This window comes from Pagrus pagrus (genome assembly GCF_965226575.1).
Source record: "Pagrus pagrus genome assembly, chromosome: 22".
NCBI classification, from domain to species: domain Eukaryota; kingdom Metazoa; phylum Chordata; class Actinopteri; order Spariformes; family Sparidae; genus Pagrus; species Pagrus pagrus.
In genome coordinates this window covers 13,049,070-13,063,023 of record NC_140204.1, presented here as the reverse complement: position 1 = coordinate 13,063,023, position 13,954 = coordinate 13,049,070, and the positions used below count along the sequence as shown (strand labels likewise).

General features: G+C 42.1%; 1 protein-coding gene across 1 annotated transcript in view; it reads right to left on the bottom strand.

The window, feature by feature from the left end:
- adgra3 (adhesion G protein-coupled receptor A3) overlaps positions 1-13,954 on the bottom strand; it is a 29,166-nt gene that overhangs the window by 13,879 nt on the left and 1,333 nt on the right. The window contains exons 2-3 of the mRNA XM_084344891.1: positions 5,806-5,877; positions 1,064-1,135 (exon numbers count right to left, since the gene is read on the bottom strand). Of these exons, the coding sequence (XP_084201017.1) occupies positions 1,064-1,135; positions 5,806-5,877 (144 nt within the window). The remainder of the gene's footprint in view (positions 1-1,063; positions 1,136-5,805; positions 5,878-13,954) is intronic.

Below are 13,954 nucleotides of genomic sequence, written 5' to 3'. Positions count from 1 at the left end.
CGGATCACTCTGCTGTGATGATAGGGAAAGTCTGTATGAATAGCTTGTGTGTGGGGTAAAGATTTTGATATGCAGAAGACATATAGGCAGGCATGAATCCATCTGAGTGTGGCATGAATATGCATCGAGGACGAGAGGAGGGAGTATGAGGCCAGGTCTGAGCCAAGGCGCTGACTGCCTTCCTGTCTCACTCTTATTGCTCCGCAGCAGCAGCCAAGCTCAAGTTTGTGTTGGCAGCGGATGGGTACTGTCGGATGATTCCAATTCACGCTGTGTTCTTGCTCTCCCTTATGCACACACACGAGCAAAGTGAAACTCACGGCCGTACACCAACGCACAGTTTCTGGCCTCCCCCACTCACACACCGCATATGCCAGACGGACTCTAGCTTTATGTAATCTCTGCATATCAAAATGATCAACGCATGATACTCATAGACACCACGCACGCATTAATAAAGCTCCTATTTTTTCTGTGTGTGAAAGCATATAAGGCCTCATGCTGTCTGCAGAGGTCTCTGGCAGTGGGCCAGATAAAACAAGGCAGTCGAAATAGACTGCCGTCTGACCATGCTCCCTTATGGACACTGGATACACTCTAGACCTGCCACAACACGCACGGCACATTGCATGGACAGAAACAAAGCAACAGCTGCTTTAAACACAATATACGTTCAGTCATTGCTGAAAGCTGTGAAGCAGTCTCTGACTAAATGCTGTTTAAATAACACTCCCCAGGCTGTTAAGACATTAGTAAAAAGCCACAAAAACACAATTAGGTCTAAAATTTAATATATCAAATGAAAATGGCTTAAACTGTGATTCAAAATGACAACAAAATCCTTGAACAAAAGCAGTGACTGACAAATAATTGAAGCAAGCACAGAACTTCCTTTAAAAAACCTTGAATTTAGATCTTTTGGGTTGCAAAACAAAGAATGCCTCAGTTAAATCCCACAGGGGTTGAATGTGTGAATGTAGAGGACACACAAACACACACACACACGTGCGGAAACCACATGAAAGAGACAGTTTGGTGCAGGAGCTACACCACCCCTACTCACAGTCTTTTGAGTGCTGGCAGTCCGAGAAAAGCGCCTGGTTCGATACGACTGATCATGTTACTCCGCAGGTCCCTGTGGAGGAAAAGTTGAGAATTTTAGGTCGTGAGCAATTTAACCAGCAACAAAATACAACCCCGATTCCAAAAGACAAATTGGTACACTGCGTAAAACGTAAAACAGAATGTGATAAAATGCCAATCCTTTTAGACATACACTCAATTGAAAGCAGTACAAAGACAATCTATTTAAAAAGGGGCACTGTGTAGTTTTGGAGATGAAATTCTAACTCAGAATTTAAATATTAACAATATTAATGAAGTAATAATACAAACTCAACTCTTTCTCTGCTGATTAGAATTTCTTCCCCAAAACTACATTGTGCACCTTTGATGTTTTACCTCATCAACTTCATTAATTTTTGTAAAAACATGCTTATTTGATATCAAAGCACATTAAAATTGCCTTTAATGTGACTGCTGCTAATTCTACAGTTTGTTGACTTTATAGATAAGAGTTTTAAAATATTAGAAGAAGACAGTATGCAAGTATCATCACGGCAAGGAAAGGCTTGGATTACCATCCTTAAAACACGATGATACAAATTCATTGACACTCATAATAACATGGTTACAATACACAGTACACAGTACAGTCCACATGCATTTTCTTTTTCTGTCCAATGGAAACACCCACTCCCACCAACCTCACCCAACGATCATCACCACACAGCTGTTGTCACTGACAATCTCACCCTCAAAGGTGCTCTGCAGCTCTCACACGCCCCACACACAGACACACTCTCAGACCTCCCTCTCCGGAGGTTCAAAGGCTTGCGGTCACAGAATTCCTGCGGCGCTCACCTGTGCTGGCACTGCCGAGTCACTCATTACAGTGGAGGTTCAGGAGGCTTTCTAGTCGCCACCTGAACCCACACAAAGGGCCTCTGGGTAACTCTGCCCGTTTGAAGTCGAGGACCTGTCATCTGAAGGTGGGTAGGTGGCCATAGATAAGTCATAGACAAAAAAAAATCTGTTGCTTGTTAAAGCTTTTGATGTGAGCTAGCAGACTTGGCTTCACTGTGCAGGAGTGTTGAGAGAAAAATGAGAAGGCAGGACAAAGAACTCAAAAAAATCCTTACAACCTGTTTTAGGAGTGTCTGTTGGTTGTCCAAAACCATGTTGAGTCTAATTTGGTTGTTGCTATAGCCAATTCATTTTATGTAAACTTTGCTTGGAGTTGCAACTGTTACAGTTGACACAAAGCACATCCTGTGTCTGACTGATGAGTCAGGAGAAAAGCTCTTCTGCCTCAGTTTGACACACTGGTCAGATATGCAAGCAACAATTACAGAGAACAATGACTAAGACTGTCAATACTGGTGATATTCTGACATGTATACTCATATATGTTCATCAAACATGAGAATTACGTACATTTTTATGCCATTTTAATAAAGGTAACTTAAAATTCCAATAGTAAGAAGAATATCTAAAGATCCTTGGAGTTGCTGAATGATATCTGCAGGTGGGCCTCACAGTTCAGCCATCAGTCACACTGGGAAACCTGTAAAATTGCCCCGAGTAACCACTATTACTTATTACAAAAAGAAGACCACTGTAGCTCTGATGTCCTAATACTGGTGGATAAAATATGGGGAGTGAGAGTGAATCAGTCCATGCTTAACCATCCATAACTGCACTTCAGATTCCATAGACCGCTGACCACACATGACCTGGCACCTTTTAAATCTATTTGCAGAGGGAAAAAAAATGCCAGGTTTTTCTCGACATGCTCAAATTGAAATAGCTGGCTGAATATTTCTCGGTGCGTTCCAGAACTGTTCTTGAACTGGCCCCAAACCAAAGGGTGGTTTTGCAGCTGCTGCCATTTTAGTGGCACACATATAGTTGCTTCCAAAGGTGTAATTTATAACAATATTAAAACTCAAATGACATGGAGTAGAGATTAATTGGACTTCTTTTTAAAGTTTGTTTTTTTGTTTTTGGCATCATTTTATGGTGGAAGGTTATATACATATACAGGATATATATACATATATATATATATATATATATATATCCTGGAATCACACTGACATTCCCTCATAGCAGAGAATAACTGAGGTTGTTGAACAAGCCTCCAGCTGAACAACTCCTTGTAAATAGATAATAGTAGAGAACCCATAAAAAACACAAGCTCCTCAACTGTACAAACTGACTGAAAAAAAATCCAACTGCAATATCAATTTCAGACTAACTTTATATTTATGCTTAACTTGCTTACATACTTACTTCCGCAAGTATTGTACCACTTCTGAATAGACAACAATGAGTTCTTCAGGAAACACTGCACACTAGAGCTGTTATCCTTGCTCTGTTTTCCACAATAAGCATTCCTCCACAGCAGCGGATTTAGTAAGGAATTAGCATGTGACAGTCGCCTAGCTTGGCTCCTATTTCTATGAGGAGAGTGATAATGGGGATTCTGTGTGGCTTATTTCCAAGCAGGGGCACCTTTGGCCCTGACAAAACACAGCGGTCTCCACAGTTACTTTGCAATTTCACGCAGAGTGCCGGATAGGCGTAATCGATTCTCTACCCCTCTCTGGCACTCACAGCCAGCTGCTGTCTCAGTCTTCACGACTGCATACAGGCAGTCCAAATGAGGGAGAGTTTCTTTGTGGACTAAGGGGGGAAAAAAGAAGCTGTGAAGGCGGGAGGAAGGAGGGGTGGAAGGCAAGACGGAGAACCTCGGCGCATTCAAACAGACTTTTGGAGAGTTTGGGGAGGTGGGGGTGGGGGGTAGAGGAACATTTCAGAGAGAGAGAGGCTTCAGCATGCAGAGCGTGTTTGGGAATCGTACTCCTGACACCTCTGGCCTTGGCTTGGCCTCATTACAATGACAAAAGCAAGCAAGCCATCTAGCAATCTCGCTTCACTGGTCGAGAGTGGACAGGAGTGGGGTGGGGTCTGTGAGTCACAATGGGGGCTGCTTTTGAAGGTAAACTTGCCTGTGGATTGATGCAACGGCAGGCAGAGCAGACTTTACAACCAAATCGACTGGCCATTCACAGACAAAGCACATAAGTGCCTTAAAGGCTTTCTTGGTGGAGAAAGATCAAAGCTTTTTTTTTTTCCTTTTACACATTCAGTACACAGTCTCCTGTATATCCTCTAGCCCTGAGCTCGAAAGACTAACATCTGACCCAATTCAAGAGCCCACAGGGAATTCTCCTGCAAATCTATAAACAATCAAGGCTTATAAATGTCTCATTACAATGATGAATCAACTTGAGAAAAGTCATGCTGGACACTTTCTTACAACAAATTATGACCGAAGATGAAAAGGAAGAAACACTGCAGGTGGTGTATAAATGGTAATGTACAAAATCAAACTCTGAAGTCTGGCTGTGAGCTGTATCAGCAGGGGCCAAGGAGATGACAGTTGTAGAGTGACATGCTGTATTTGTTAAACAATGGTGCACGCCAAAATTGACAAAAAAGTCTGTAGAGGTTTCCAAAAATATTGATTTTTCGTGGAAGAATGCCCCAGAAAACAAGAAAACTAAGAATCTAAATCTAAGAAGATTAAAATCAATGGGCATTAATGATCAGTTGCATCAGACAAGGCTAAATGCCTCATATACGGTCTGTATTTCTGGTCTTTTAAACCAGATCTGGAAGAACAACAGGGAAAACATGCCCTTAGAATTCCAAATCAATGCAGTCATGTGTTAGTGCAGCCTTGGGTAAAAGCACGGCCATTAATGGTCTGGTTATTTTATCAGCATGAAGCCATTCCGGAGTGATAAATCACCCACGGCCCGTATGTGCAGGCACAGAGCCATTTTCCTGAAATCTCTGTAGGAAGGGAACACGGGTGATGACATTCCAATCTCCAAAGTCAGAGTCACATGACATGGACGACAACTCGGAACCTCAGAGAACATGCACGACTATACCAATAAATGTCTGCACCACCAAGAACTAATTTCCCTCTTCCTCTCACTTCTTTGCCACAATTTCTTCCCTCAAAAATGTTCTCCTCCAAGATTAAGTACAGACAGCTTGTGTTAAATACCCGTATTACCGTATCTTGGGGAAGCAATGAGGTTGTATATATGTTACTTCTCTAAAATGGGCCCCTTTCCCAGAATACTCAAGCAGCTGTATGTTGAGAGTATGTCACCAGGCAGACAACAACCAGCCCTTGGGGCTGTTCCTATAATTAGCCTTTTCTAGTACCATCTCCAGTCTTCCACCATAGACTGATAGTCTTGGCTGAGGCTAAGTGCTGTGCGGACGCCTACTCATTTTCTATGACCTGGATGTTCCACTGGCATGAGGCCAATGTGAGTTTTACAAACCTCCGATTACACAACTTCACTTGTGGTGTATGTTGGAGGGTTCCTGCTAATGCACTCGTAAAGATACATATGATGTGAAACATTGGGAGGCCCCACCATTGTGAAGACCATTGGTGATATTTCATGGAAGCATACAGCTTTAATGTCCACTTTGTGAGATGGAAACGTAATTTTTTTAAAGCTAAAATTATTTATTATGATGTTAGTCTGAATTCAAGCAGTAATTTAGACCGCCAAAGTAAGTTTGACTGTAAAATGTGCTGGAAACGATAGCCAAGACAAAGTTTAGGCCTGACTGAGTGTCGATATTTTGTTAATATTTTGTCCCACCCCATTCATTCTCATGCATTAATGTAGAAAAGGGCAAAATACTTACAATTTTTCCAAAGTAGACAATCCAAAGAAGGATCCATTCCTGAGTTCTTGAATCTTATTGTTGTTTAAAATTCTGTGGAGAGAGAAATATGTATAAATGCAAAGAAACAAAAAGCAACCACAGCATTTAAATGTAAATCATAAGAATAAAGTCCACAAACTATTGAATCATTTCTGTTCTATTAATATAAAATATATACAGCCTAATGTCTTTTATTTCCCCAAAACCAGCTGTGTGTAACGTTTCACTTCCAAGATACTGTGCAATTGTTGGCAGCTTATGTGTTTCTGTCACTTTATCACACAAAGTCCAATTTAACATAGGCCTAAATCAATGTTTGCCATATAGCAGTAGTTGTCAAATAGGAAACCATCCACAGCACCCAAAGGAATGTGTGTTAATTAAATTGTGAGAGTGGATTCAAAAGGATCTAGTGTCTTGTCCAACAAGTGGAACAGTGCCACGCCGCTACTTGTTGACGGATAACAATATTAAGTCTCTCTTTGTCCTCTAGCCACTCTTAGCTTCCATTCACAGATTGTTTCCCGCCGCCAGGAAGAGATCAGAAGGAAAACAATGTGAACTTCAGCCGAGTATATTCTTTCATGTTGAACTGGCAGCATCTGAGCGCTCGAGACAGGTAGCCAAAATAAGATGAAGAGTGACGTTTCTCTGAAGCTTGAAGTTTAACTTTAACAGGTAGACATCATAATCTGATCTGTAGCAGCAATGACTCACTGGTGATACACTTGCAGATTTTTTTCTCTTGTAACTGCCACAAAGTTAATGTACTAACAATAAGAAATCCATGTTTTTCATGAGGCAAGCCAACTAAAGCTTTAGTTGGGCTTACATCACTAAAAAAGAGCAGTTATTCAGTATTTTATAGGACAACCAAACAAAAACCCACTATCTACGGAACAGGAAAGATACAAGCAACAAGTACACATCCTGTTATAAGAAAATCTGTCATCATTTTAAACTTTATCACCACAAAAATAAAACTGAGCTTGAGAAAACCTTCAAGTCCAAGTGTGAATTCTTGATTGCTTCCTCCCTGGTAATAAACCAGTTTTTATTATCCAGTTTATTCCCTGCTCATAGCACAGGCTGATTCTCTGCATATATAGCTGTAAAGTCAAGCTCCACTTTCTGTGTCCAAGTCCCTGAGAGCCCCAGTCTTTCGCCCCAACTACTCCCAAAAGGGTCTGGGAAATCAATAGCACTGTTAACTCCCAGCAGAAAACCCAAGCAGGGACTTGTGGTTAAGCGCATGTTTCTGGCCAACAAGGAGGGGATGTGGAGGGTGACATACATGCTAGTGGCACCCACAATGTGGGGCCAGATTGGAGTCATTACGGGGTGTTGAGGGGTTGTTTTATTACAGGGTTGGACAGTGGAGACTCATTGGAGATTTGCTGCTTGGCTCCCTGCCACTCAGAGAGAGCGCGCACACAAACAGTTCCTGTGTTTTGAAGGCCTCCGAATACTGAAATGGCAGATGTTGAAACATGGTGATGTACAAGGCTGCAAATTCTATCACTGCCTGTGTACACATGATCTAATGATACAGGCAGAGATGCTGGGCCTCCCAAGATTGTGGTCACAAAAGCCTCACTTATATTGAAAAATAGTTAGAATACCAATGGGATGGATTTACCTCGAGCCCTGTGGGAATTTAGGAATGTGGTTCTAAATCAATATAGTAGTGCACAAAAACACCTTGCAAACAATAGAACTGCAGTTAATACCAGTTTGGGGAAGCTCATTAGGTTCTGGCTGAGGCTTGGACAAAACTTCAGGAAGAGCAACAGAGGATGTGCTGCCAAACAGATACGACCAGAGTCACATGACCTTCTCTCCACTATATTTATTATCTTTAATCCCGGACTGTCAATCACCCTTTTTTATATGGCATTGTAAGCTAATTTACAGCGGTACAACGAATGCAGAAATAAGACTAACAAATGTAACCCTGTGATGGGAAAGTATGGCAAATCATACATACATTTGCAAAAAAGGGTAAGTCTATCAGAAAAGTAGAGTGGACCCTCAACAACACTGATGCAAAGCACAACCAGGCCGTTCATTTTCATAGAAAGATATATAATAATGGTTAAAAAATAGATTATGAAATTAAAACATTTCTTGGGAATCAGTTGAAACTGGCCGCATAAATACACATTTCTAGCCTTGTGACTCCACGGGTTGTCAAAATAAATCTGTGAAATATAGTTCCTCTGAGAGTCATGAGCCCTTTTTCTTGCCCTCTTTCCGTCCCTCCCTTCTTTGCTTGCTTTACCCTCCTTCCTTCACTAGCCTTGTCCCTCCCTCTTCCTCATGACAGTAGTGTGGCCTTGGTATGTTGGAAACTGCTTCGGCTGCAAAATTCTTCTTCACACTTGCATCGGTGAGGAAGAAATACCAGTGCTGACTATACAAGCAAGGCACACACAGCAAAACCTCAAATCTGCATGTTGATTATAGCCATTTAACCACCAGCATTGTCACTGGCCTCAGGACGTCTGTAACTAGACCGTCTGCTTCCTCACTGTCTGTCTCTGGACGTCGTCTGAGGTCTCCAGGCAATAGAAGTGTCCATGGAATTTCTTCGGGCTAGGCCTGAAACGATGGAGGAGGGGAGTCTCCCTTATCTTGATGCATAGATAAAACCTGCTTGAACTCAAGCCAGGAACAAGCTGCAGGGGGATCCGACCAAATCTCACATCCTGTCCCCTGATACCAAAGCTATAAATCTCAACAACATTTATGGAAAAAGCTGTCGCTGAAACCAGAATTTCTACTCTGAGTCAGAGAGTAATATAAAATACACTGGCCTAGATTTCATCTAGTCTTCAAAGTGAGTAAATATGAAACTGAAGGTAGTCATGAGCTCTTTTTTACTTAAGAAAATACACCTGTGAAAGCATACGTGCCTGGCCGTGGGCACATAATCTAGAGAGGGACTACAAATGGCCAGCCACTACACACTCTCCTCACGGGCACATAACGTTTTAAGGACAAAGCCGACCGATGCTCTCTCAACACTTTCTTTATGCTCAGGAGGCTTTTAAACAAAGGACTCCCAAGAGCGGAAGGCTGTAACCCTTCAACGGGTTTTCAAATAAGTTTCAGGCTGCAGTTGAGCTCATAAAAACCCTTCTAGAGTGACTTCCTCTGAATATAGTGGATGGAAAAGTGGGCCTCATCTCAGGTGGAAAAGGGAACTGGTCCAATGGCTGAGGTGCTGTGACTTGCCAAGGTAATTCTTGCGGTTATCCAGCACTTTCTTGTTCCACAAACGATCCAAGTATGAAGATTTTTCCTGCAGTATTTGGATTTATTTTGAGAATGGACACCAAAGGGTAGTAGGATTTTTGTTTCACATGTGGCCGAGGTAATTTCAAGTCATTTAAAGGGATTCTCTTGCGTTGGAGCAGGCTAAAAGGGGCGCTTGTCATACAAGCTCTTTTTACCCCTGCATTCTTGTAAGTTGTACTTGCTATATCCTCTTTCAGCAGCCAACAGGCCAAGCCATTAGAGGAAGGTATTCACCGTATAGTTCTCTGCCTGAATGGAAAAATGATCCACCATGCAAACACCAGGATAAAAGCAGATGAGCAGTTAAATTTACACAGATGAGAGGGCGTTGCACAGCCTTAGCTCATGTCTGCGCACTAAACTGAAGTGCTTGTCTGGGATTAAATGAGACTTGGGGCAACCTGGCAAAGTCAAAGCCCAACAGGACTATGAAATGAAGGGCTGCGAACTGACTAAATGTGCAGCTGTCAGTGCCTCGCCTTTGGGATTTTGCTTTCTTCTGCAAACACCACAGAACTACTATGAAAAACACAGGGGCATTCCTTTAGAGCAATGGCTTGCCTTGAAAGAAACAAAAACAAATCCTCTTAAGACATGCATGACAGCAGGCACCTGTGGTCTAGTTACGAAAGCACTTCAAAAGGCCTCGCAGCATAACATAGTAGCTTTTTAATGTCGTGAGGATTAAACGAAGAGATGATTGACATAAGGACTCATCGCGCATTCCAAACTGATGTGTCTACAGGATTTTTAATATCTGAAATCCAAAGGAAAACTTCTCCATGCCTGACCTGAAGGAAGTGAAGTCTCAAGAAAAACCAGATGAGAATTTTTCAGTTTGCACTGCTGTGAAACATGACAGTTTACTGCACTCCGAAGTGTCGTCAAACCGAGGGGCGCTTTTCCTGCAGCGAGGGAGGAAATCCCTGCTTTCTTCCTGACATTAATCCTGTGCTGCTCTTTCGAGGCCAAAACCAGGTGCGCTTATTTGCTCTGTGCAACCCAGGTGCTCCTGTGAGCGGATCCTGATTACACTAAACAAGACCTGTGAAGAAATATGAGCCGTGTGAGTACAGAAAGCTTAAATATAGTCAGTTCCTGCCTGCGTGCGTATGTAGGCTGACACTGAAAGAGGTAAACACAGAAATAAATGCTCATGTCCACACCCATACAGACGACTCACACAACCTGATTTATCCTTCCATGTGAGGCAACAGTTGAATTCAAGCCCTCGTATTTTAGCCGAGGCCTACACTGACATGGGAGAACAGGCCAGCTGTAAACACATTTGTGTCATTTCCTCTCGGATTACTTCGGCATGCGGCATCATTTGGAGAGCACAAATGCGGGGAATGCATCGCTCATTTTTCCTCTACAGAGAGGCATTCAGAGCAGCGCTGCATGCATTCTATCTCAGGCCAAACTCAAACCAGCAATCATTAAAGTCTGGCAAAATAATAGCTCCTGAGCTCCTTTAACTGCTCATGTACAGACAGGCGTAGTTAAAATTAAGGATGAGGTAAAAGTTAGTCCCATCACGTGAGAGTATGTGGGGTAATTCTTCTGGCGTGGAGTAGAACAATTATCCCAGTGGTTGAATAAGTTCACCATAGCCTTAAGGCGAGTTGAGACATTTCTGAAAGAAGGGAGCTTGTGGTTTGAATCTCTTTCTTTTGTAATGTTCTCTGAAATGCTAGGCTTAAATATTGATTCATTAAAACCCAGACCCCTGAAGAGGAAAACAGGAAATCTTAAACACAAAGGAAGGGGGGGGGGCACGTTTTATGAATGCAATGGGTCTTTAATAACACCTAGCTTATAGAGCCGTTTCAGGCAAGCTCTTTAATTAACACACACGACAAGGTGTGTCAACATACAAATTGAAAAACATCCATGTAACAAGGGGACTACACTGCCACCAGCCACTACATTAGCAAAACAGTATTATCCTTAAAGCGTGTAGATGGAAACATTTTATTTATCAAGTTTTATTTGTCATGATTTTTGAATGGAAAATATTGGTTGGCTGACACTAGTTAGATGCACATGACATTCAGATCCAGAACTATTGGTTGGGCATATTTGGAGAACAAAGCCTCGGAAAGTTGCAAAGTGTACCACCAAAGTTAATAAAATCTACAGACTTGTCCTGTCTTGAAATCAAACTCAATAATAACCTTAAAGCATTACGTACTTAAATGTTCGGCAAAACAGTTGTCAACAGTCTTAAGTCACAACAGTATGTATCAAATTGACCACCGCAATTTTATACGCTCACATTACGTGAGAAGAGCGAAACCGGGTGGAAACAACTATTGGCTTAACAAGGAGAAATAATGGCCGGTAATTTTCAAGTTTGCGAAAGGTTTCACGTAGGAAGCTGAGACCCCTGCTTTGGTTCACTGCAGTCCAGACCAGCTGTGTCTCGGCCACGGTCGATCCCACCACAAGAGAGCCGTAAAAGAAGTACCGACACACCTACTGAGAGGGTTTGCCGATTTCACAGGTCATAAATTAACACACAAAAACTGTGCAGTCAACATAAATTGCAGTTTCATAGCCTCTAGTGTCTACGGGGAACTGTAGAGGGAGTTCTACTTGAGCACAGTTTTGTTGTTTTCCTATGATGGATGATAACAAATGTCCAGAAATACAAAAGTAGAGACTGGAAGGAATTCCTGAACGTTGCACTGCCTTCTTGCCGTGCTCTCTAATTACACCTTTCTTGTTCTTTGGAGGCCATCCTCCATGTTACAGTGCTTAAACTCAATGCTAAATCATGAGGAGCCTGTCTCAACCTCCTATCCATCACTGTCACAGCAAGATGACAGACTCTACGCTCACTGAAGATATAAAGATATAGCAAATATCAGGACTAGATGGAAGGCTTTACAGTATGTCTTTCGAGCAGGCTGTAGCTGAAGGAGATCAGCATATTTCAAATCGTATAAATATTTGAGGGGACGTTAAAATAACTCCAGACCATGAAGAGGATGGGAATGGGGATCAGGAGTGAATGTTTTGCAGTTGATCAGTTGGACTGACTTATTCAAGAGTTTGCCCATGTGGTGCATTTGTGTCTGTGGGAAGCTCCTACATCAGAGACTTCCCCTCCTGTACACAAGCAGGATCACAACATGTAAGTGTTCAAGCTAATTTGGAAGTGCTTTGAGATGCAATTCTACTGGCTGCTCGATAAAAAAAGGCCGACTGACAATATGGAATGCCAGTGAGGAGGAAGTTGATGTCTTAAAGGAAATTCAGTCTCAAACAGAGGCATTTAATCTGTTTTACTGACAGGTCTAACACTACGTTGAGTGGTTGGCAGGTGTTCAGCTCCACCCAGGATGCACCACGCTGGCCTAATTTAAAGTTGCTCGCTTCCAGTAACTGATAAGATGGTTGTCAAGTCTCCAAGCTTAACGACGCCCCTGTAGAAACATGATATCACAGATGTAATGTTTGTGTATTTCTACAATTTTTAAAACCAACACGTCCTTGCGCCTGCTTTTCCATGCTATGGCAGTGTAATTTTGAGAAAGGAAAAAAAAAAAACTGGACTTACTGCTCACAGTTCTCTGCAAATGTACTTAAATAATGTCCCGAAATGACTACAAATCAATATGTATGGAAAGTAGATTTAAAAATCAAAAGACCTACGGCTTTGGAGAGGGCTTCAAAGTATCGTGTTTTGTGGTAAACAGGTTAAAACACGCTCACTCACTCATACCACCCATTCCCTCCCTTTCTTTCCCTCCCTGGAGTCTATTATTTGCTTTCTACTCCTGCACCCTGCCCTGGTCTTCTCATATTTCCCCTCGTCGCTCACCACCACCACCACCACCACAAAGCACAAGTGCACTGGACTGGTCTTCTCATATATGAAATGATGTCTTTTTGCGAGTCAAATCTGTAGAAGCGCTTAATGACTTCAGTCGATGAGGTCATGGACAGGTCTGTAAAGGAACTCAGTATGAGTGTTTCATCCTTTATGGGTGGCCACACAAAGACCAACAACCGTATCAATAAAACTGATGGTTGAGCTGGAGGACAATCAAGCACAAATGCTGCCTCTGGGTTAAGAAGTTAACATTTATTCACTTGAACGTTGGCGCTTAATAACCCATCAAGAACCAACCTAAACTTGTAAAGTAAGAAGAGCAAAACTTCAGGCCTTTCAAGCGTTTTTCCAGCACTTTCATGGTACATAAACCAAAAGAATTCTAGCCTCAAAGTGTCCATCGTCACATTTATAGTTACTATAAATGGAATTGATTATATGTTGATCATGATTATTTAATTCACTCAACGCCAGGAGGCCACACATATGATGATGGAGCATTTTATTTCAAATATTGATCGATTTTTGGTTTACCTGACTGACTGTGTGGCTGAAACACCAGATTATGTTTACTATAGTTCGTATATTTGAATTCAAGCAAACTCCTAACCTTGAAAACTGCTAAAACTAAGCATGTTCCAAACTTTGAGACTTTGCACAAACCCTAAAGGCTTACTGAGGTGTGTTGTCGATATGAACACCTCTTCACAGACTAAATCTAACCCCATCAAAGGGTGTATATGTCAGCCGAGTGTAAAAAACACCACAGGGATTAACTCAACAGCCAACCAGCTCTTATGTCTATTAAAAAAAGCCTTGGGGACATGGTAAGATGTCTCGTGTGAGCACTGATTTAGTGAGTCTTCCTGTGTGTGAATCACTGCCCTACACTGGAGGAAGACAGGCGGTTACTGTTGCATATGGGTTTACATTTACACCATCATAGTGTGCAGCTGTGGAAGAGTGATGTACGGCTGACAGAATGAA